At 38.3% G+C, this 24,947-nt stretch overlaps 2 protein-coding genes and 2 long non-coding RNA genes across 8 annotated transcripts; 1 reads left to right on the top strand and 3 right to left on the bottom strand.

Annotated features, from left to right (window-relative positions):
* Positions 1 to 58: 58 nt before the first annotated feature.
* LOC125213315 (putative folate-biopterin transporter 2) lies at positions 59 to 3,312 on the bottom strand. 2 transcript variants are annotated; one of them, XM_048113789.2, is made up of 5 exons: positions 2,560 to 3,312; positions 1,405 to 1,664; positions 1,219 to 1,314; positions 970 to 1,140; positions 59 to 843 (listed from the first exon to the last, which is right to left on the bottom strand). In XM_048113789.2, the coding sequence occupies exons 1-5, from the start codon at positions 2,930 to 2,932 to the stop codon at positions 238 to 240; spliced, it is 1,506 nt and encodes a 501-aa protein (XP_047969746.2). In that variant the 5' UTR covers positions 2,933 to 3,312; the 3' UTR covers positions 59 to 237. The 2 variants fall into 2 exon arrangements, with proteins under 2 accessions (XP_047969746.2, XP_047969747.2); XM_048113790.2 differs by having other exon boundaries at positions 2,592 to 2,847.
* A 958-nt stretch (positions 3,313 to 4,270) lies between these two features.
* LOC125213317 (uncharacterized) lies at positions 4,271 to 7,607 on the top strand. 3 transcript variants are annotated; one of them, XR_016137111.1, is made up of 3 exons: positions 4,271 to 4,363; positions 5,273 to 5,426; positions 6,628 to 7,607. It is a non-coding gene; the product is annotated as an uncharacterized LOC125213317 (long non-coding RNA). The 3 variants fall into 3 exon arrangements; XR_016137112.1 differs by having other exon boundaries at positions 5,822 to 7,607; XR_016137113.1 differs by having other exon boundaries at positions 5,273 to 5,983.
* Positions 4,687 to 7,315, bottom strand: LOC125213314 (miltiradiene synthase KSL1, chloroplastic-like). 2 transcript variants are annotated; one of them, XM_048113788.2, is made up of 10 exons: positions 7,169 to 7,315; positions 6,915 to 7,087; positions 6,745 to 6,842; positions 6,463 to 6,665; positions 6,280 to 6,389; positions 6,092 to 6,190; positions 5,795 to 6,010; positions 5,581 to 5,716; positions 5,246 to 5,491; positions 4,687 to 5,126 (listed from the first exon to the last, which is right to left on the bottom strand). In XM_048113788.2, the coding sequence occupies exons 1-10, from the start codon at positions 7,313 to 7,315 to the stop codon at positions 4,791 to 4,793; spliced, it is 1,764 nt and encodes a 587-aa protein (XP_047969745.2). In that variant the 3' UTR covers positions 4,687 to 4,790. The 2 variants fall into 2 exon arrangements, with proteins under 2 accessions (XP_047969745.2, XP_088924559.1); XM_089068433.1 differs by having other exon boundaries at positions 6,745 to 7,087.
* An 11,770-nt stretch (positions 7,608 to 19,377) lies between the features above and the next one.
* On the bottom strand, positions 19,378 to 24,487 carry LOC125210170 (uncharacterized). Its single transcript, XR_016136741.1, has 2 exons — positions 24,260 to 24,487; positions 19,378 to 19,803 (listed from the first exon to the last, which is right to left on the bottom strand). It is a non-coding gene; the product is annotated as an uncharacterized LOC125210170 (long non-coding RNA).
* Between the last annotated feature and the right edge of the window lie 460 nt (positions 24,488 to 24,947).

The following is a 24,947-nucleotide window of genomic DNA, read 5'->3' as shown; positions in this document are numbered from 1 at the left end:
CGTTGTTAAATGGTACAGTACTTTTTTGGTCAAATGCAAATTTATTAAACTAACCATGTAGTAAAAATTCAGCAGTACATATATTACACTGATCTCAACAAAATTCAGTGATAAGTCCCAAAAAATATATAAGAAGATGAAAGCATACAATGACCTAACAAAAGGGTAATTTTGCTTAGTAGACTCAGGTGAGATGTTAGGCCTTGTGGTATTTGAACACCTGCATCTTCTTCGGTCCTATCTACCACCATCCGTGCGGTCTACAAGTGCTACGAGCTCGATGTTTTCAGACTCTTCTCGGGCTTCATTAGCCTCTTTCATGTTGACAACATCATCAGGAAGGATAGAGGAGTTTGGATCTGCTCTAGGAACCAAGAACAGCAGGAAGAGCGGGGTGATCCTCAGCACGTTCCTAATCAGAATGGCAAGCCACATGTTGTCGAACTCTGTACGTGTAATGTTCAAGATGTGGAGCAGGATACCCCCCAACCACGAGGAAGTGAGGAGCCCGGCATTGTCTATCGACATGAGCAGGGCAAAGAAGGTGCCCTCAATTCCAGGTGGGCACAACTTGGAGCTCAGAACAAGAAGTGGCATCCATTTCAAGCGTCCGATCATTTGGCTCACACTTGCATCAACCACTACGAAGACGAAGTCTGGCACACCGAGCTTTAAGTTCCAGCGCAACACTAGCGCCAGATCCAGCATCCCAGAGAGGCAGTATAGGATTTGGACCCAGAAGAGCAGATCCCGGAAGGGATAGTCTTTTAGGCCGTATTGATATAGTATAGCTCCGAGGAGCGAGCCCACGGAGCCTATTGCCATGATGTAACCAATTATTTCCTGCATAAACATCAAAGTTTAGTATCACATTGTATCATCTGCAGACCTAATATGAGTATTCTCATAAGAAAATAAGCATGTCTTTTATATGTGGATATGCTGTTAATGAGATCAGTTCAAATGTACCTTAGAAAACGAAGGACCGGCTGGTGAATCTGTCGCCCAATAGAACATCCCCTCGGAGACGCTTAGGCCCAATGAAAAGGATAAGTACATGTACAAACATGGCCTCCACACGTCTGGACATTTAAATGTGTTCCACATAGCTTTGCCAGCATTGGCTAAGTTCTGGCTTATCTGATTTCAGAAATTGAAGATTAAGATTAAGCAGTGTTCAAGTTTGAATCTTGATCCACCCCAGTTATGCATTAGTACCTGTTCATAAGCAAAGCTGGATATGCGTTGTTCCTTCAGCAGTACACCAACTACGAAGACGAGCCCAGCTGGTATAGTTAACAGACCATATACCCCCTTAAATTAAAAAAGAACATGAAAGGTTTAGTTTAGTAATCAGATTTTCAGTAGCTTGAAATCTCTTCAATAAAACCGGAGAAAGCTCACCTGGGGACCGATTAGGTGAACAAATAAACCACTCAGAGAAAATCCCACGAGAGCCCCAATTGAGGAGCTCAAGGAGCATAAGCTTTGCATGTCAGCTGCCAGGGAATGATGAAGGCCACTTTTCTGTGCCACACATGCATCGACAGTAACATCCGCAATCGCAACACTGGCGCTTGCTGCTGTCAATGAAAGCAATGCTAATACTATGTGTAGTCCTGGGTGCAGTGACAAGAACAGCATGGAAACAATTCCCAGAGCGCCTGGAAAAGGAAAGTTTGACAGCATAATGAAATACACGCGCATTACTTACAAACTATATTTGAGAAATTAAAGTTCGAGTAGAGAGAGAGGATGCCTCTAAAGTTTTTATGCAACTAAAGAATGCAACAAAGGTCAAAGAACAAGAAAAACATAATTTCTTTAAGTTCTTATAATCCATAAAAAGTATAGTATTTTCTGGTTGGCTCAATAAACATGCTCCATTTCTGGCTAAAAATGCACACTAATTCAGAATCACATTTAAGCTTTGTAAACAATGAAATATCTTTTGAACACCAGAAGGTTCATCTTTTGTTTCAGAGCCATATCAATATAGACGCGAAATATATGAAGAGCACTACAACAGAGATCTGAGACAGTGTTAGCCTTAACTAGCTTCCTTTATTCTCTCATTTCACATAGCTGAAATTTCACGGATCATTGCAACCTAACTCTTGGTGTTCCAAATTATCAGACGAGCATTACTGAATCAATCTCCGCAGAAAACCTTTACCCCACGAGTTCACTCTTTATCCGGTAGCAACTACATGGTGCTGGTAAAATGTGAAATCAATAGCTCTAGTACCAAAAATTCACCACTCCTCACAATCATTCGTCCAACTTAAGGGCATCGACAATGACACGATCACACGAACATACAACTAGGCTAGCATCAACACAAACCTACTTTAAGAAACTAAACCAAAAGGCTTATCACACTAACATCTAACATCTAACAAACACAGACACAGCATGAACAACGGAAACCAGCCTTGCACATTAAACAGAACTCAATTTCCAACAACCTAGGCATCTTAAAGAGGAAATAGCAAGAACACCACAATCACCAAAATCACAACCACAAACGATGCAACTAAACAAGAACTCAACAGTTACCAGCCAAAACGAAATAAGGTCTCCGTTGATACCCCGAAATCGGAAAGACGTCGGTGAGGATACCCCAGAGCGGCTTGACAATCCAAGGAAGAGAAGTGATGCCGGCGTAAACCTGCGCCTCAGATGGCTGCACCTTCTGCACATCCTTCATGTAAAACTGCGTCCCAACTCTCGCAAGAGCTCCGCCTAAGCCTTGGCTCACGCCATACACAATCACCACTCCAAACACAAAGCTCCAGTGCAATTCTCTTGCAAGCATCTTCAACCAATCAACAGGGCTGTACAAAATTCTCCTTATCTCTATCCCCTGCGGCGGCGGCGGAAGCTCCCGCGCTTCATCGCCGTGAACTGGGAGCCTCTCTTCCTCCCCCATTACTCGAAATCTAGAACAAAAATGTTTCTGGGGCTGGAAAAATCTAATCTTTTTTACAAGATTTTGTTGAGGGAGCTTGGAAAAGTTAACTTGGATCTTGATTTGACATAGAAACGATGCAGGAAATGGAAAGGATCGGAATCCCAAATGGGGTTTAGGTTTCTGGTTGGAAAATCTTGGAATCAAGTATCGTGAATCTTGTCGGAAACCGTAGATTTCTTCATTGACTACGCATTTGAGCAGAGCATAACTGCTGCTTTTACTTGACAAATAACAACGGTGCAGATCTTAACAGAGGCGTGCTAGTTTGCCCGAGTTTTTTCGTTTTCTTTTGTGTGAAAGATAATGTCAATTTTCAAAATAAGATTGCAAGAAAGATCCAAGTTCCAAGTCACAGGTAGGTATCTGATTGGCAGCGGTTTAAAAGTAGTTTTCCACAATAATTACATTTCATAAAGTAATACTCCTATTATACATAATCCACTATGACTAAGTGACATAAATTGACTTGCTCGAATTTTAAAATTAACAACGTGTAAAAATAATTAAGGAAGTGTGAATTCTATTTTTTGAGTAAAGCAAAATTCACTTATATTGGCTGATGAGTGTTTTGATTTCACTTCATCATTAAAACATACATACCACATGGAATATTTTTTTTCCCTTAAGAAGGAAATAGGAAACGAAAAGTTTTGGACTCTGGAGGTTGTTGACCAAATTAGTGAAATTATTGGACAAATCAAGGAACTTAAGCAATGAATACCAGTATGGTTTTGTAATATACTTATAAACTTAGGTGAAAAAAATGCCAGTATTAGATTAAGCTCTAATTTAATAAAGTAAGTAGGAATATACTACAACTACATTTACAACATTAAATACAGTAGTAGTACTTAATTTTACAACAATAGTAGACGATCCATAAAAAATTTCTGTAAATTAATTTGTGAATGAATTAAAAAAATATTTATACTACATCCTACGATGAAGTGATACGGGTTTGAAAAAGAATAGTACTCTCTAACATCTGTGAATAGAAGTCTTGTTTTTTCTCATTTTAGTCTTTTTCCACTAACTTTTTTGTATTCATTTTTTTTAATATTTTTTAAAACTCGTATAGAAAAATTAATGGACCTTTATTCACGAATGAATGGAGCACTAGTTAAGAGACGTAGAGAATAAGAAAATAAAGTAATAGAGTAAAAAAGAAAAAAAATATAAGAAAAAAGAGAAACCATAAGAAAAAATGAAAATAAAATAGAAAAAAGGTTTTATTTTTAAATGAGAATATTTTTTTTGAATAAAAATAAAATTATTTTAAAAATTGAGACTTTTTTTTTTTTATCCTTAACTACTGTAAATTAATTTGTGAGTTTTCGGTGTCAGCAGCTCCGGCATCGGCGGTGTTGGTGCTCTGCCTTTATCGCACAGGTATATTTCGCCAGTAATTTTAGGTCGTAAAATCGTAAAATTTTCAGTGTTTTGTGCGAATTGTCGTGAAGCACCCATACATCAGACTGAATTAAGGAAAACTAGTTTATTGAAATCTCAAATTATTAGTCCTGTTTTTTAGGTTGCTTGAAACCAGTATGCTAATTTTGTTCTGGAGTAGATTTATGGCACTCTAATTTTGTTTGAACAGTTCTGTTTGAGTATGAAACTGATGACAGTAACATAGCAAGGGCATTTGTTAGCTCATGATTGTTTCCTAATCACAGTGTTGGATGCTAGTAAGTGAAAATGCTTGAATAATGTTGAAATCAAAGTAACATCTTATTGTGACATTCAATGAATTTGAGTCAGTATAGTTTTACAAGAATGTGTAATCTGGCTTAAATAGTTGCTGACAGAATTCATTTCATTTGCCACTCACATTATTAGCTTCAAGAGGATGAATTGGTAGGGGTTCGTAAACCAAGGATTTCACGTCTTCCATCATTTGTTGTGGAGATGTAAACTCATCGCCGCTTGCATACAAATAACACCCAATCCTGCATACCTTCAAAAACATATCTTTGCATTTTCTTGGGAAGATGGTTCCTGTTTTGTAGACAATCTGCATCAATTTTCTCCGGTTAACTTCTGCCATTTCTTTTATCTTCGTAATAGCTTCCTCTTCAGTGAAGGCGCTGTTGTCTTTATTAGCTGCCAGTAGAAGAGTCACACTGTTTCCCGTATTTTCCTTGCGTTCCTTCTGTCAAAATACATTCAATTTTATGTTTCAGCCATAAACATCTACTCCTGTATTTGTTGATGCGAGATGCTGATATTTCATATTGAGTACTATTTTAATTTATTGTTTTCTAATCTTACCTCAAACGTCTGTACATCGTTGAGCAGCCGGTCAACCATGGAGACATGCCTACAGAGATCAACGCACTCTTCGCTCTGAAGCATTTCATCGGATAGTTTAATTCCAATGAATTGCATTGACATGAGAATGCAGATTCTGCAGCCAATTGACACCCATGACGAAGACAAGTAACCATCCAAGGTTAGTTCAGTGTCATCGCTCCATGTGTCTAATTCTACCTTAAAACATGATAGTATTTGAACCCACTGCACTTGTAGAAAACATAAAACTAGTTGAGGAAAACACATATAAGATGCTATGCAGTCGTTTGAAGCATCTTGTTAACACGACGTACCAGCCCAATTAGAAATTCTTTACGTTCTTGTGTGACATGAGCCATCTCTGCCAACTCATTAACTGTGTTGTATACTGCTGTGAAAAGAATTTCAACTTCCTCGCAACCATAATCTTCAGTTGGCTTCTCTTTCCATCTGTTTTTTTCATAAAGTTACTAACCCCTTTCACATGAATAAAAAGGAAAAGAGAATAAACAGATGAATGAAGCTTACTCTTTTACTAATTCAAGGATCTTGTAGGAGTCTTCTCTCGACCCACCATGATCGAAAAAATCATCAATACGTGTCACAAGAATAATGTGTTTGGCAAAGACTAAACGAACATCATCCAATTCAGGATCAACGAGAATTGCAGAAGTTAGAAAATTAGCAACGCGCACTACATCTCTTCCATACTTCAAGGTGTCCAGCCTACAATCTGCATACCACCTGCATTTACATAGGATCAATGCATATTTTTTCCTTATTTAGATGAAGCCTTACGCTTAAGATATCACATTGTCATCATACCTTTGTAATTGCTGAAGTTCTTTTTGGTGTTGGGCTTGGCAAATGTTAAAATCTTTCCTCGCAAATGCTAGAAAATCTTCATTGCGTAGATTAGAGAATCTGAATCAGAGGATAAAACATGTTTCTGCTTAGTATAGATCGGCACAAACAGTTTATCAGATATGATGCAGATATGCTAAGCTCTTTACCTATCTGAAGCTTTTAGAGTTTGATAATGACTTATGTCATATAGGTCGAGGTTTTGTCTAACTCCCATTCTGTCCAATATCCCGTGATAGTTCTTCAAGTAGATTTCCACCTTGATGAAAGAAAAAATCGATTAATGTAAAATTTAATCTTGAAAATGTGACCAATTAGTAAGTACTAAGTACCAGTTTCTGCAACTTCTTGTCGGGAATGGAATTCGTGAGCAGCTGCTGCTTGAGAAAGGTTGTGGTCCAAGCATGTAGTTTCTTAAGACTGCTTTCTTCTTCGTCTAATCTCTCCTCTGTAGCTCTGTAAAGCTCGATTACTGTAGCCACATCAATTTTTTGCAGGTCAATGCGCTCTTGGTCAGCATATGGGGCCAGCTCCTCTAAACAACGACAAAAAGGTTCGTTCACATTTGAGCATATCTTGTATTCTTGCATAATTCAAACGGTTTTTCCAAGTACCTGATGAAACTTCGTATCCTTTGACTCGCAAGAGTCTAAATGCCATTGCATGAATAAAAATATCCGAAAATATCTCTCTCTCTTTCTGTTGCCATAACCTGTTGATGATCAAAGCAGATGTTAAAGCTTCAACTTCTGATTCTATTCGTAAAAGCAATGTGGATACATACCTGTATGTGTCCTTTAGGATAGTGTCGATTTCAGATTGGAAGTATTGGTCGACTCCCAACCTTTGGAGGGTGTCGATTATACACAGATAAGAGGGTATATCCGCCCCATGTTCAAAAGCCGGAAAATTGCTGTCTTCTCCCATGAACTTCTCTGCTATCTTCCCCATCAAATCCTGTAAGAAGGGCATTCATTCAAATTGAGTATATTTCATCCGATGTAGCACCGAAATCAAGATTTGGAGGTTTGAACTTACTGCTGTAGCAAGATTGCATTTCGAGGCGAAAGATGACTTATTGGTGATCACCGGAGATCCTTGCACTGTAGCATGCTTCACCGGAAAAACCTCTCTGACTCTGCGGCCGGAGAAAGCCATAACTGCCGGGTTGAAGGTGACCGACATGTTTAGGTTCAGGTCCGGAGCTGTGGCAGTTGATGACGGACGGAGCAGCAGCAGCGGCGATGGAAGTGAGGAGGGAGTTTTTTTGACAACAGAAGGCTGACTGAAATATGCTATTGCAATGACTTATTCAAATTCATGATCTTATAATAATGCAAATGATATATATTTTGCGTTATTATATGATTATTAACGTCTGTTGTTCTGTCATGTAGTTGTATATAGAGAAGCGACAATATTGCAGACAAGTTTGAAAAAAATAGTCTTCCACAAGAAAAATATTTAAGATTGGTTATTGTATGCAGCCACAAATGACCGCTACTAATATTATATTCAGATCGGTTGGTGGTTTCAGTCAACAAATGAATGCTGTAATTTATATTGTGGATTCCTTGAAAACGCCCTCTCTCTCACCCCTCTTTCAATAATTGTGAGGGATACGTTTATACTCCATATCTGAAACGATAACTCTGTTTCAAACTAAAATCACGTTTAATGTTATCACTACATTTGAGTCATTTGACCAATCTAATAATTTTAGGAATAATTAGCGCAGGCTATTTGGTCGAGATAACCGAGCCGAATACCCGGTTAACCAAAATCAAAAGGAACCGAAATTGAAGTACCAAACTGAAACCGAATTGGCCTCGGTTCGGTTCGGTTCCTAACCGAACAAAGTCGGTTCGGTCCCGGTTAACCGAATCGGAACCGAATTTTTTTTAAAAAAAGTTGCAGTTCATAAACATGATCGGTTCTCTCGGGTTTTAATAAAAATAATTATATAAACATGAAATTAATCGGTTCTCTCGGTTCTAACCGATCGGAACCAAACCGAACCGATAACCGATTGACGCCTTGCTACCGGAATCGAACTGAACTGATAACTGAAAATTTTCGGTTATCAGTTAACCGAGATTCAACATTTTCGGTTCGGTCATCGGTTAACCGACTAACTGATGACCGAATACTCTGCGCTAGACCAAATAATCAAATACATCATAATTTTAATATTTTTGTAATTATTGATGTGGAGTGTGCCGTGTAAATTAAAGATATGAATGACTAAGTGTATATATGTTACTCCCGCCGTCCCATATAATTTGAGACACTTTGACTCGGCACGAATTTTAAGAAATCTAATGAAAGATGAGTTGAAAAAGTTGGTGGGATGTGAGTCCTACTTTTAAAGTATTAGTTTTTTAATAAAATGTGAGTAGGAATGAGTTAGTGAAATATGAGGTCCACTACAAAAAATGGTAAAAGTGAAGTGGGACAAATTATGTGGGATGGCTCGAAATGAAATAATGGGTCGAATTATCTGGGACGGAGGGGGTAAATCATAAGTAATAATTGAAAAATGCCAACATGAGACTATGGAATAACATGAGACTATGGAATAATTTATAATTTTTTCAACAATTTATTCTTATTTAAAACCTTTTTCTCGAATTGTTTCTTCAATCCATATTCACAACGGTTTTTTAGTCTTTTAACTCTTTATTTTTGCGGAAAACATTCATCGAAGACGATGTATAAACTCTGATATATACTACTTCTATAGAAGTAGTTATTAGAAATACTACTAGTCAACTATGGTTGCCGCTACAATAGTCAAAAATTCAAAATAGAAAAATTATTATTAGTCAGAAAGGAATAGTGTATTAAGTATTAACCATTTTCGTTTCCTATTTACTACTATTATGGCCTTCCTTTAAAAATATAAACTATATTTCATTTTTGTCCGTACTTTAATAATAAAAATTTTCTAATTTTAAAATCTTTTTTTCTTTTAATGAAAGTGAAATTCATTCTCTTTTCACTTATAATATAGTACTTATCAATCACTTTTTCTTTTCTTTTTATCTCTTTTTTAGTTTACTAATTATATAGTATTAAAATATGCATTATTTTAAAAGTTTCTATTTTTAATAGATGGAGAAAACACTTAATATATTAAAAAGGTTGGCAATTCATAAACGTGGTGCCTACTTTCTGTGCTGTATTTTATACTACCCGTCCTTGGTAATTTGAGTTGGACTTTATATAGTGCTGTCACACGTTAGTTAAGTAATTTTCTTTTATGATTAACACATTTAATCTATTTTATCCTCTTCCTCTTATACTTTATTTTCACTAACTTAATTAATACTAATAGATATTCCCTCCGTCTCGCTTAAGATGATACGTTTTCCTTTTTAGATTGTCCCAATTAAGATGACATATTTCATTTTTTGGTAACTTTCTCTCTCCAATTAATAAACTCAACCACTTTTTCTCTCTCCTATTAAAATATCAATCTTTCTTTATCTCTCTACTTTAATACATACATCCACCTTCTTTCTCTCCAATTAAACACTTTAACCAATAACTCCTAAAATCCCGTGCCGGTTAAGCAATGTGTCATCTTAGCCGGGACGGAAGGAGTAGTATTGTATTCAAAAGGAACAAACTCAAAGTAACATGTGGATAGTATTTGATAACAATTTTAATTAATTATTATCAAATTAAGCGATAAATATTCTAGATTTTTAGTCCATATGATTGAATTTTCAATATTTATATATAAAAAAAGTCGAAAAATAATTCAAACAACTATGTTCTCCATAATACAACAAAAATAAAAATAGGGAAATAAAATGCACGTAATTCCGCCCCAATTTACAAGTTCAAGTCCATTGAACAAATTACAAGTGAGCCATTTTAATACTACACATCTGATTTGACTTAAAAAAAAAATGTATTGAGCCTCATATTAAACATTAGTGGAGTAATAATTATAGAAAGGATATTTATTTTAATTGAGTAGAGCAGAATAAATATCATGTGAATGTGTAATAAGTGTTAGGGTTTATAAACCAATGGTTTCATATCTTCCATCATTTGTTGTGGAGATGTGAATTCATCAGTCATCATCGCCGCTTGCATACAAATAACACCCAATTCTGCATACCTTCAAAAAACATTTCTTTGCATTTTCTTGGGAAAATGGTTCCATTTTTATACACAATCTGCATCAGTTGTCTTCTGTTACTTCTGCCATTTGTTTTGCTTTTTTAATGTCTTCTTCATCAGTAAAGCTGCTATCATCTTTGTTATCCGCAGGCAGAAGACTCAACAGTGTTTCCAGTATTTTCCTTGCGTTCCTCCTGAAAAAATATAAATATTATAATTGTTGGAATCTATGCCCGGTCAATGGACTTTGACCAATTATAATTTCAACGAGACATTTAATTTAGTAAAATTAAATGATATAGCGTCGATCTACGTTCGGAGTAGATGACCGTGGTATATTTATTTTCTCAAATCCGATTCCCGGTGAGTGAGAAATAATTATTTAAAGTTGTGCAAAAATTGCAAACTTAATGAGCTATGAGAGGAGATTAGGGAATAATTAAGAGAGTTAATTATCCCACATTGAAAGTTTCAACCTTATTAAACTAGTATTTAATAAGAAGGATTATTACATGTAATAATTATAGTGGACTAAGATGGGCTGTAAGAGCCCACACGCGCGCACACGCGCGCGCCGCCCGCCCCGCCGCGAGCCGCGTGCCGCGAGCCTCGTGCCCTTGTCCTTGTCCTTGTCCTTGTCCTTGTCCTTGTCAATTGGTCTTTGGGTGTTCTTTGGGCCTGGTGCTTGGGCCTAGTTGCGGGCTTGGCCCAAGTCTAGTGGGTCCCTGCAGTGGACCGAGCCTATAAATAGGCTAGCCATTCCATGCATTCTACACACTAAAAACACTAGATAGCATTCTACATCATAAGCTCTCTCTCTCTGCATTGTTCTTCTGTCGAAGCTCTGCCCTCTCCTCCATCCAGTTCGCCGGAGCGGTGCTGCTTCACCAGAGACGTAGCCGTTTTATCTTTGGGGACGAAACGCCAATCCGAAGAGCACTACCGGGGCGTATCTCGTCTTGCGGAAAGAGGACTCCTCGACTCGGCTCTGCCCTCTCCTCCATCCAGTTCGCCGGAGCGGTGCTGCTTCACCAGAGACGTAGCCGTTTTATCTTTGGGGACGAAACGCCAATCCGAAGAGCACTACCGGGGCGTATCTCGTCTTGCGGAAAGAGGACTCCTCGACTCGGCTTTTCCAGTTTATTTGTTTCGAACTTTGTAATTTCGATTCAGTTACTTAGCTCTTGTATTCCTTCTTGTAATCCCTAAATCTCCAACAATCGCAAGACGAGATATAACTTGCTTTTGAAGGAATTTGGACATAACTGAACCTAAAACTTTCGAAACCTTTAATCACCTTTGCTGGAGATGTCGACCGAATCAAACTCTGCCGCTTCCACCACTCCGGCCACCACCGCCGCCATCATTTCCTCCACCCTGGCATCCATCACTATGATGCCAACTCCCGGGCTCTATCCATCTTCATCAACAACCCCTTGGGTGCATACTACTACCCAGGGGCTCACTGGTGGATCCACCTCGAGTGGGTCGGTTGGTTCCACATTTAGTGGTTCCTTCGGATCCTTTAATGGATCGAGTGTTGGGGCCTTCGGGTCTCACACGAATGCGGGGACCTTCGAGTCTCACGCGACTGCTGGGGCCTTCGGGTCTCATGCGAGTGTTGGAACCTTCGGGTTCAACACGGGCTTTGGTTCCTTAGGGACCAATGCGACCATGGCGGGCTCTACGCCCAACATGAATGGTGGGGGCTCTATGCCCAACCATGTTGTTGGCTCCTTCGGGGGCAACGGAATTGGTTCCTTCCAAGGACCAAGTGCGGCACCTTTGGCACCAAGAATGATGCCACCCGCCGAAAAACCACCTAAGTTTGGAGGAGCTGACTTCAAGAGGTGGTACCAAAAGATGTTGTTCTACTTGACAACATTGGGCATCGCCAACTTCCTCACGGAGAACGAGCCGCCCGCGCCAAGTGATCAAGAGACAAGTGTTGAGGTCATGGCGGACTATGAAGCATGGCGCAAAGGAGATTATCTTTGTAAAATTTTTATTCTAAGTGCATTAGATGATAGTTTGTACAATGTATACTCCCTTGTAACCACATCAAAAGAGATGTGGGAAAGCCTAGAAAAGAAGTATAGTGTAGACAATGCTGCCGGTACGGAACATGTTGTAGTATCCAAGTTCATGGACTACAAAATGGTCGACTCTAGACCGGTCATGGAACAAGTTCAAGAGTTCCAAATGATCATCCACGGACTCGTGGCTGAAGGGATGAATTTGCCCGACAACTTTGTGCGGTGCATACTCATTGAGAAGCTTCCTCCTAGTTGGAAGGACTTCAAGCACTATCTCAAGCACAAGCGAAAGAAGATGAGTCTTGAAGACTTGATCGTGAAGCTGCGCATTGAAGCGGATGTACGCAAGATCGATCAAAAGGCTAAGGGCTTTAGCCCACTTGACGCCAAAGCCAACTTGTTGGAGCGGGGCGGACCCTCCAACAAACGCCCCCGCCCAAATCAGAAAGACAAAGGGAAGGGAAAGCAGCCTGCAAAGAAATTTGAAGGCGAGTGCTACAAGTGTGGCAAAGTTGGCCACTTTGCCAAAGACTGCCGCAGCAAGAAGAAGAAGCCGGCAGCCCACGTCGTTGAGAAAGACTTCAAGGACTGGAATGAAGATGACCTCGTTGCCGTGGTCACTGAAGAAGTCAACATTGTTGACAACAAGGGCGGTTGGTACATCGACACCGGCGCTACTGCTCATGTCTGCTCCGATAGGAGCAAGTTTGCCTCCTACACTGCTGTTGAAGGGAGGAAGATCAACATGGGGAATCAAGCATCGTCCGAGGTCCTCGGCATTGGCAATGTGATACTCATGATGACATCTGGAGTCACGATCACTTTGAAGGATGTGCTACATGTCCCGGACATCCGCAAGAACCTAGTGTCAGGATCAATACTAGTTAATAAGGGGTTTAAACTTGTATTCGAGTCTGATAGGTTTGTCTTGTACAAGTTTGGGAAGTCCCTCGGAAAAGGTTATGTAACCGACGGACTTTTCAAGCTTAGTGTGGCTACGCGCCTTGTTCCAAAGCCTTTGGCTAACAATAATAATAAAGCATCTACTTCCTCTTATTTGACCGAGTCTTCAAATTTGTGGCATTGTAGATTGGGACATGTAAATTCAAAAGCCGTAAAAAGATTAGTAAATTTAGATTTACTAAAGGCAATTGAAGTAGATACCCAAGACAAATGTGAAATATGTCTTGAGGCAAAAATGACTAAGTTACCGTTTCACTCAGTTGAACGAAAAACAAAACCCCTTGAATTAATTCACACGGATGTATGTGATTTAAAGATGGTGCAAACTAGAGGTGGTAAAAAGTACTTTATCACTTTTATAGATGATTGCACAAAATATTGCTATATTTATCTTTTAAGAAGTAAAGATGAAGCAATCGAAGCGTTCAAAAATTATAAGAACGAAGTTGAGAATCAACTTGGTTGTAAAATCAAAGCGATTCGAAGTGATAGAGGAGGCGAGTATGTAGCCCCGTTTGAGGAGTTATGCAGCGCAAGTGGTATAATTCATCAAACAACTGCTCCATACTCACCACAATCTAATGGTGTAGCGGAACGCAAAAATCGAACTCTAAAAGAGATGATGAATGCGTTACTACTAAGTTCAGGAATACCCCAAAACATGTGGGGGAGGCTATTTTGACAGCCAACTATATTCTAAACAAAATTTCACTCAAAGGAAAAGACATCACTCCTTATGAATTGTGGAAAGGTAGGAAACCATCCTACAAATACCTCAAAGTGTGGGGGTGTTTGGCCAAGGTGATGGTTCCCCCGCCCAAAGAAGTTACAATTGGCCCTAAAACAGTCGATTGTATCTTCATTGGATATACACTTAACAGTAGTGCATATAGATTTGTTGTTCACAAGTCTGAAATATCGACTATTACAGTAGGAACAACAATCGAGTCAAGGAATGCCGTATTTCTCGAAAACACATTTCCTTGCAAGGACAAAGAAGAAGTCCCAATCAATTCCGAGACAAGAATTGAAGATGAGGCCACTAGCTCTAAAACAGTGGATGAAGCCACTAGTTCTAAATCCGCGGATGAAGAGCCTAAATCGCGCAAACGAGTGAGGCACGATCCAAGTGATGCAGTACTAAGACGTGGTAGTAGGGTCAGAACACCAAAAACATTTGGTCCTGACTACATTGCTTTTATGTTGGATGAAGAGCCAACGTCAATAAAAGTAGCATTCGATGGCCCAGACGGGTTACATTGGAGAGAAGCTGTTCAAAGCGAAATTGACTCAATTTTGCTAAACCACACATGGGTGTTGGTTGATTTGCCCGAAGGTGCCAAACCTTTAGGGTGCAAATGAGTGCTTAAAAGAAAGTTTAAGGCCAATGGAACAGTGGATAAGTATAAAGCCCGATTGGTAGTAAAGGGTTTTAAACAAAAGGAAGGACATGACTTCTTCGATACCTATTCACCTGTAACGAGGATTACATCTATCCGAGTGCTTCTCGCGATTGCTGCATTGCACAATCTTGAGATTCATCAAATGGATGTTAAGACTGCGTTTCTAAATGGTGAACTAGAGGATGAAATCTATATGGAACAACCCGAAGGGTTTGTAGTGCCCGGACAAGAGAAGAAGGTATGCAAACTGGTTAAGTCCCTCTATGGATTAAAACAAGCGCCGTTGCAATGACACTTAAAGTTTGATAATGTGATGTTATCAAATGGGTTTAAAATCAACGAGTGTGACAAATGTGTCTATATTAAGAGCACTAATAATGGGTACGTTATAGTGTGTCTCTACGTTGATGACATGTTAATCATGGGGAGTACCACTCAAGTGATTAACGAGACAAAAGCCATGTTAAAGAGAAACTTTGACATGAAAGACATGGGTCTAGCCGATGTAATTCTTGGAATGAAAATTCTAAATACATCCGATGGAATCATCTTAACCCAATCTCATTATGTTGAGAAGATATTGAAGAAATTCAATGCCTATGATGGCGCGCCGGTTAAGACTCCAATTGAACTCAATGTTCACTTGAGCAAAAACAAGGGCGAACCCGTTGCACAAGAAGAATATGCACGGGTCATTGGGTGCATTATGTACTTAACTAATTGCACTCGGCCGGACATTGCTTGTGCCGTGAACAAGTTGAGTCGCTACACGAGTAATCCAAGCAAAGAGCATTGGAGAGCTCTTGTAAGGGTTTTGAGATATCTAAAATATACTCAAAATCATGGGCTACACTTTTCGAGATACCCCCCGGTACTTGAAGGGTACTGTGATGCGAATTGGATATCCGACAATAAGGACTCACTTTCAACAAGTGGATACGTCTTTACTATTGGGGGTGGTGCTGTCTCGTGGAAATCCACGAAACAGACATGTATAGCCCGTTCAACTATGGAATCAGAATTCATAGCTTTAGATAAAGCTGGGGAAGAAGCCGAATGGCTTAAGAACTTCCTTGAGGATATTCCAGGTTGGTGTAAGCCAGTGCCTCCAGTGTTGATTCACTGTGATAGCCAAGCCGCTATCGGGAGGGCGAACAATGGCTTCTATAACGGCAAGTCTCGACATATTCGACGACGACATAATACTGTGAGACATTTGATCACAACAGGCGTGATTACAATTGACTATGTGAAGTCAATAGATAATCTAGCGGATCCGCTAACCAAAGGGTTAAATCGTGATCAAATGAATAAGTTGCTAGAGGGAATGGGTTTGAAATCCACAAACTAAAGAATTGTCATAGTGGTAACCCAACCATGATGACTGGAGATCCTAAGAACTTGGTTCAATGGGAAAACTAAGCTATGAGAGTTCGTGAGAAACACTTATCGACATCTATTCCCTAGAGAGCAATAGAGTGTTTGAAAACTTGCCTTGTGGTGAGGATAAGTCTATGACTTTTAATGATTTCTAAGGATCTCAAGGAGATTGAGTTCTCAAAGAGACCGAGTAGGGCAAGATACTCGAGTAGGAATCACCTATGTAAGTGTGAAGTGTGGCCGCTTCAAATTACACACTTATGAATCCAAAGTGGTGTCCAAGGCCGCAAAGGACACAAAACGTGAGAACGGATGAGGTTGAGGTGTTTAAGTGTTAACACCATTGTCTCGGTGCACGCCGTGGGGGGCTAGTTCAAAGCATCGCGCTACTAGGCCGCCTGTGTATCCGATGGCGTTGACTATGGAAGGTTCAAAGCTAAAAGCTACCTATCCTTATGCTTATATACCTCTCGAGGGTTGAGCTTGTGTCTGCATGCATTTGCATTTGGCTATTTCCACTCATGTGGGGGATTGTTGGAATCTATGCCCGGTCAATGGACTTTGACCAATTATAATTTCAACGAGACATTTAATTTAGTAAAATTAAATGATATAGCGTCGATCTACGTTCGGAGTAGATGACCGTGGTATATTTATTTTCTCAAATCCGATTCCCGGTGAGTGAGAAATAATTATTTAAAGTTGTGCAAAAATTGCAAACTTAATGAGCTATGAGAGGAGATTAGGGAATAATTAAGAGAGTTAATTATCCCACATTGAAAGTTTCAACCTTATTAAACTAGTATTTAATAAGAAGGATTATTACATGTAATAATTATAGTGGACTAAGATGGGCTGTAAGAGCCCACACGCGCGCACACGCGCGCGCCGCCCGCCCCGCCGCGAGCCGCGTGCCGCGAGCCTCGAGCCCGCGCCCGTGCTCGTGCTCGTGCCCGTGCCCGTGCCCGTGCCCTTGTCCTTGTCCTTGGACTTGGATCTTGGCAATTGGTCTGTTCTTTGGGCCTGGTCGTGGGCTTGGTGCTTGGGCCTAGTTGCGGGCTTGGCCCAAGTCTAGTGGGTCTAGTTCTTTTTAGACCACCACCGTTTCCACGTCAGCGAGCCAAGCGGGATGCCACCTCGTCAGTATGACGCGGTAAGCCAACGTGGCTGACACGTGAGAGTCCACGTCTTGAACGAATCTAGAAGCTTCTAGACTCAGCCTCTCTAGCTCTGAGCGCGTAACGGCTTGTAACGCCCGAACGTTACAGCTCGTAACCGACGACCGTTACGGTCTAGCTTTAATGACGGCCATTATGGCCGTTGACCCCCTGCAGTGGACCGAGCCTATAAATAGGCTAGCCATTCCATGCATTCTACACACTAAAAACACTAGATAGCATTCTACATCATAAGCTCTCTCTCTCTGCATTGTTCTTCTGTCGAAGCTCTGCCCTCTCCTCCATCCAGTTCGCCGGAGCTCTGCTGATAGCGGTGCTGCTTCACCAGAGACGTAGCCGTTTTATCTTTGGGGACGAAACGCCAATCCGAAGAGCACTACCGGGGCGTATCTCGTCTTGCGGAAAGAGGACTCTTCGACTCGGCTTTTCCAGTTTATTTGTTTCGAACTTTGTAATTTCGATTCAGTTACTTAGCTCTTGTATTCCTTCTTGTAATCCCTAAATCTCCAACAATAATTTCCTACTACAAAAAGTTTTGAATTACTTAAATTTCACTATAATTCACAATTAGTACTTATTATGCTGCTATCACAACTTAGAATACTCTAGTGAAGTAATGATTTTCTGTATAATTGATCACAATAACTAAGAATATTCCTAAATTGTAAATTACATGATTTTGGCTATAATTTAAAGCTTATAGGCTTCTTAGGTATGAGTCAAATATAGTCAAGTGGTAAGTGTTGAAACAACTTTTTTTATACTACTACTATTGACCAGATTGTCCTTCTATTATGTGATAATGGAGTATTTTTGTCTTTTGTCCAAAAATGCACAAATTACATATCTTACATTTTCAACACGATATTTTTAATGCCACAATATTGCTAGATTGTACTTCTATCATGTTATAATGACTATTTTTGTGTTTCACTCTAAGATTTATTGTCAATAATGCACAAATTTGACCATTTTTTTGCATATTTGAAATATCACAATTAGCGCCCCCATTATTTAACTTTAGCTTCACGCCTTCACCAGTCCGTTTACTCATCCAATTTTCGAAACATGTGTGTTAACAAAATGGAGGTGTTAAATTGTTAATTTTGTGACAAATGAAAAGGTCATGTCATTATCATAATGAAATAACATAGTAATAAGATCTCACACAAGAATTGTCACATACCTCAAAGGTTTGCGCACGTCGTTGAGCAGCCGATCAACCATGGAAACATGCCTACACAAATCAGAAGCATTTCATCGGACAACTTGATTCTGATGAATTGCATCGACATGAGAATGCAGATTCTGCAGCCAATCGACACCCACGACGAAGGCAAGTACTCATCTAAGGTCAGTGCCGTATCATCTGCCCATGTATCCAATTCTATCTTGAACATCGATAGTATTTGAACCCACACTGCACTAAAAAATACAAAAATACATTAATTTACCAAGAAAAGCAATACGGTATATACTATGTCACATAGTCATCAAAACATCTTGTTAGTCAGAAAATGTCTTTAATTACCAGTTCAATTAGATTTAACACTACGACCTTGTTCAACAAGCCCTCTCTGTCAACTCATTTACTGTATTCCAACTTCCTCGGAACCGTATTCGGCATCGCTCTTCTCTTTCCATGTACATTCGTTGCAACAAAGTCACCACCAAGACACGAAGTTTTGGTTGTCTCATTGTTTAAGGCATTTACCCCAAATATCTCATCATTTAGGTAATTACAATTTAGTACCAATCTTTTCATTTTTGGAAATAATTTGTCCCCCTAAAAATTTCTGGCTATCAGAATATCGACCTGTTAAATGGTAATAAGAATTACATACTGAAATTGCTCATCAATTAATCAATCGAAGTGTAATTTCAGCTACCATGTTGATATTTCGATCAATACAAATATTTTGCAGGACAATTTATTCCATAAATGAAACGATGGGTACTAAATGATAGTAGTTACCTAAAGAGTGAGATATTTTTGGATAAACATCCCAAATGATGGACAAAATCGACCTTTTATCTAAGGTGCAAAAGTAACAAAGAATCTTACCTGTCACTAATTCAAGGACCTTGTAAGACTCTTGTCTAGATCCACCATGATCGAATAAATCATCAACAAGTGTAACAAGCACAATATGTTTGGCAAAAACTAGCCGAACTTCAGATAATTCAGGATCACCAAATATTGCTGAAATCAGAAAATTAGGTACACGCACTACATTTCTTCCAAACTTCAATGTGTCCAACTTATGATCACTATACCACCTGCATTTATGCATATATTTTTTTGGCTTAGTTTAATGCACTGCAGTTAATACGCAACCACTATTAGTACGAGGCCTTTTGAGAAGTGTCACAGGACAAAACCGTGATTACTTAGCCCAAAACTGAGGTGGTCCGAGCATGCAGTTTCTCAAGAATGCTATCTTCTTCACATGTTCTGTCTTGTGCTGCTCTGTAAAGCTCGATGGCTGTGGCCACATCGATATCTTGCTTGGCATATAGACCAAGATCCTCTAAATTGCTACAATGGTTACTTAACCCGAGCCAATTGCTACAACAAACTGTGGAAACATTTGAATATGTTCCATGTTTAAACGTTGCAAATATTTTTTTACTATAAGTGATGATGTACTAAGTTAGCATAACTTTCGGGATTATCTATATTGTGAGGGAGATTGAAATTGTAACAAAACATCATGCCAATTAGTAGTATATTAAAACTAGTAGCACAATACATTGAATTTTTTTCTTTTATTTTCTATTTCTTTTGATGCTTTCTTATTTCTTTCTTAAAACAATTTTCTGCAGTAATTTTTCTTCAATTTTTACTCTAATTTCAGCCCATCCTAACCTTTCAATCTCTAATAATTGGTCTTCATTTAGATGGCTATAGATGATTTCGGACAATTTCGATAAACTTAAAAGTAGAAAAGAGAGGAAAAATTGTATGGTAATCCCCTCCAACCTTACAGAATGCGTCTATCACAGGTAGGGCAGGTAATTCGGTCGGTTCGGTTAGAACCGAACCGACAACCCGGTTAACCGAGCACAAAAGTAACCGAGATTGAAGCACCGAAACCGAAACCGAATTGGCCTCGGTTCGGTTCGGTTCCTAACCGAATAGGGTCGGTTCGATTCCGGTTAACCGAACCGGAACCGAATTATTAAAAAAATATATATATGCAGTTCATAGGTATCAATCTGCATACGAAAAATTCCCACCCTAGCCACCACCATTTGAGCTGTATTGAGTTTTTGGTATTTAAATTTGTAGAAAAAATTATGTAGGCGCTTTGTATTAGAAATTTAAAAAATAAAAACAACCTATTTAGAATATACTTAATAAAAATAAATATTAAATGTGTAATTCGGTTCTAATCGGTTCCAATCGGTTAGAACCGATTGGAACCGAACCGAACCGATAACCGAAAGACACCTTTCTTTTGGAACCGAACCGAACCGATAACCGAATTTTTCGGTTATCGGTTAACCGAGAAATGTGATAAACGGTTCGGTCATCGGTTAACCGACTAACCGATGACCGAACTACCTACCCTAATCACAGGTTGCAGTATGCAGTGCAACGTAAATATATCAATAGAATCTCATTCTTATCAATGATACATGCCAAATTGAAATAAACATCCTTTCTAGCATTGTCATTTTGAAGATATTTGTCCACTTCAAATTTTCCAAACCACAACATAAATTCAAGTAATGCTTATAAATCAAATTCAACATGCATGTCTTATTATAAATCATCATTTTATGATTCCAACACATATATATCTATATCACCTGATGAAACTTCATATCCTTCCACTCTTAAAAGTCCAAGGGGCTTCTTGGTATGATGAAATGGAATGGAATGGTGGAATGGAATGTGATTCCTACTTCCATTCTATTCATTTGCTTGGTATGATGAAATGAATGAGTGAATGGATGAAAATGCAAAGGAAATCCAAGAAAATTGACATTCCATTCCTATCTTCATTCCATTCCACCCTCCATTCCATTCCACCCTCATTCCATTCCATCATACTAAGCATGCCCTAAGTGCTTGGCATTTGAGATTAGTTTTTGACATAAAAAACGATCTGACATTAATTAGTAATCATTTATAAGCAACAAAAGGAGAATATTAATCTATTAAGCTGAGGACTTTTCAGGTTATAAAAACAGTTGATCTCTGCAGATGCAAATTGCTCATCATTGAGACTACCACAGTTTGTTATATACGGAGTACATATTTTTTAATTCCTTTTAAACTCTTCCGAATTAGTAGTATTATATTCTTTTCTTCTCATTTTTCTCTTAAATAATAGTAGTACTAATAACTTTTACCCCTTTGAAACATATGCCAAACCTGTGAATTCATTTCCCGTCATACCATATGATCTCCTGATAATTTTAAATACTCAAATTTTAAACCCCTTAATTCTAAATATTATAATTTTGTGGAGGAGCTATCTGTTAAAATAAAATGGGCAAATTGCTATTTCAAAAAAGGTGTAGCCATACAAACAAATCGTAATTAGAGTTAAATGGGCCCTTAATAGTCCAAAGCCAAAACACAAACCATGAAACCCGGAATAAATCTTATTTAATGATGTCATTTGTTTCTTTGTTTGTCTTTTTTGGCCAAGACATATTGTTAATGATGGGAAAATGGACATGTCACATAGTTAATAAATTAATAAGACAAAAATTGTTAGGGATGGAAAGTCTATGTATGAACAACATAAACTAGAGAATTGTATAAATCATTGAGAAACTATGTCGCATCCACACTTAATATGAAAATCATAGTATATCCAATAATGAGCACCAATTTTATTATCAGATATGAATTGTGAAACATAATATTCAGTATTTATTTTTCGGGTATCCATATATACTAATCAGAAATTAATGTAAGAATGGAATATAATAATACTATAGAAAAATATTAAATAATTACAATGAGGTAGATTATAGTGGACAACACCACTCCGGAATTTGTTACGAGGCCCCACCAAAGCCTAGTCCCATTTGGATTTGCAATCTAATTAATCAATTAATTAGCAATGGAACACGAATCAATATTGTACCACCAACTCATGTAATTCTGAATTATCCCAATCCAAATCATGATCAAATTAAAAAAAGAAAAAAGAGTTACAACTATGTAGCTACAAAAGTTGTTTAACAGTAAAGCGCACTTGATCATAATCACAATGCAACAAAAGAAATTCAGTTACCCATGCAATGTTGTAATGATGAGTAAACCATAACTGGTTATATACTCCCTATATCCCAGACATAATATTTTGAATATGATATATGATGCCCTAATTTAGGGATAGATTTGATTTGGCTGGTATCCCATTTTGCGCAGCATCCTTAATATCATAAATTTTGCTGATTAATCTTTCCATCTGTTGAAAGTTTATGAATTGAGAGAGATTATATTGGGCCGCCTAATACTAGCACTTGGGCAAGCTTAAGAGATTATATTGAGAGTTTAAGAAGAAATTGTTAGATATTTTAGTGTAATTGGATTAACATGAATGATCGGTTATTGTTATAATGATACATCATTTAAGTATGGAAGTGCGGAGTGCACGCTTATTTGAATTCGTTATAATATTAGGAGCGAAGCTCCTAGATAGATGAACGGGGGTCCGGGGGCAGCGCCCCCGGGTAGCGGGGTGCCAGGGGCGGCAGCCCCTGGCGGGGTCCAAGGGGCAGAGCCCCTGGCTGGGGTCCGACAAAGTTACTGTATCGGAAATTCATCCGAAAATATTATTTCCGAAAGTCGAAGGACTAAATGGCAATTTAGGAAACCTTTGAAATTCGGTTATTTTCGGTTTCATCTCCCAACAGTTGCAATGTTTCATTGCACTGTTTCATCTTCTTCTTCTACTGATCATTTTTCCTGGTTCATGATCATCGAAAAATAGATACATATGATCTTCGAATACTCTGAATTTTATCCGATCAAACATTTTGGTTGAACCCCGAAATTGATTTGATCTGAAAGTGATAAACACGACTTTCAGATATCCAGTTTTTGTTTCTCTGTTTTTATATCTCCCTAACAGAAATTAGTCCTTAATAAAATGACATATTTTAACTTATAAAATAAATCACAAAATATAGTGGTTTAAGTAAAATTACATCATTTACATCGTCAGACGTTTTGCCCAATGTAGGCTTTTCTATCCTTCAATTTCACCGTAACTAGAGGGAAAAAAAAATTACTCCATTCGTCCCCGATTAAGAGTCACACTTTGATCGAATACGAGTTTTTAGAAATGTAAAAAAAAAAAATTGGTTGAAAAAGTTAATGAAATGTGGGACCCATTTTTTTATATTGGTTTTATAATAAAATGTGAGTGAATTGAGTTAGTGGAATGTGAAACCTACTTACTATTTATGGTAAAAATGAAGTGTAATTCTTAATTGGAGACGGATCGAAATGAAAAAGTGTAACGCTTAATTGGGGACGGAGGGAATAAAACTTTGTGAATTTTCATTTTAGTTTTAAAAATTACTCCGTACGGAAAAAAATTGACCCAAATAAGGGCAGTTACCCATATTTTTAATGCAATAATTTATTTTGTAAAAGAGAATCTAAAGGCTCAATCATTGGGTCAGATATTATTTAATAAAATATATTGAAAATATATGATGTACGCAGTATTGTTAGTAGTACTATTTTAATGCGATGTAAGTCTCCAATTGAGAAATTAAGCTGTCCAATTATGCCAATTAAAACTTAATTAATTAGTTAATCACAAGGGACTTCTTGATATGATGAAATGAAATGTGATTCCTACTTTCATTCTATTCATTTGCTTAGTGTGATGAAATGAATGAGTAAATGGATAAAAATACAAAGGAAATCCAAGGAAATTGACATTTCATTCCTATCTTCATTCTATTCCACCCTCATCCTATTCCATCATACAAAGCATGCCCTAAATGACATTGCCTGAATAATAAGGGCTAAAAAACATACATGTGGTCTCTTACCTGTATGGTTCCTCTAGAATTTTGTCGATATCGGATTGGAAGTAGCGGTCGACACCCAACTTGTGGAGTGTGTCAACTATACATAGGCTCGAGGCTATATCCGCCATGGGCTGAATAGCGCGCCGCGACTGCCGTCCTTTGCCTTGAACAATTGTCTTTTATTTTTCCCATCAAGTATTGTGAGAAAAACTAGTACTAAGAGAAAGTATATTTCACCAGATGTAGCATCAGTACATCCGAAAACAAGATATGGTCTTACCGTTGGCATAGCGAGGCTGCAAACGGCATTAGCAGATGACTTACAAGCAGCGATTGCCGGAGATTTGTAGACTGTAACAAATAATATAGGAATAATTATCATCATAAATATTGGAAATTGGTCGAAAATAAGTGTGACAATTTCAGGTGTATTAACATGGATGACGTGGAATATGTTCTCTCTCATGCTCAAAACTACTCTATTAATTGGTTGAGAAAGTTGTCAATGCTGGTGTGTGAAAATTCTAGCTAGTACAATTTTCAATTGTTTTCCTAATAGTATCAAAGAAAATGTGCAGTATAAATATACACTACGTTTATAGGGGTAAAATAGTCAAATCTATTGCGAGCTAGCGCCGTTTTTTTCTTTCTAAATTCTCTTTAAATTTGATAAATTTATCATTTACCAGATGTTGCCGAACCTTGAAAT

This window comes from Salvia hispanica, chromosome 3 (genome assembly GCF_029641045.1).
Source record: "Salvia hispanica isolate PSC_SH4W2 chromosome 3, Shi_PSC_v1, whole genome shotgun sequence".
Classification (NCBI taxonomy): domain Eukaryota; kingdom Viridiplantae; phylum Streptophyta; class Magnoliopsida; order Lamiales; family Lamiaceae; genus Salvia; species Salvia hispanica.
This window is presented reverse-complemented; position numbering and strand designations above follow the sequence as displayed.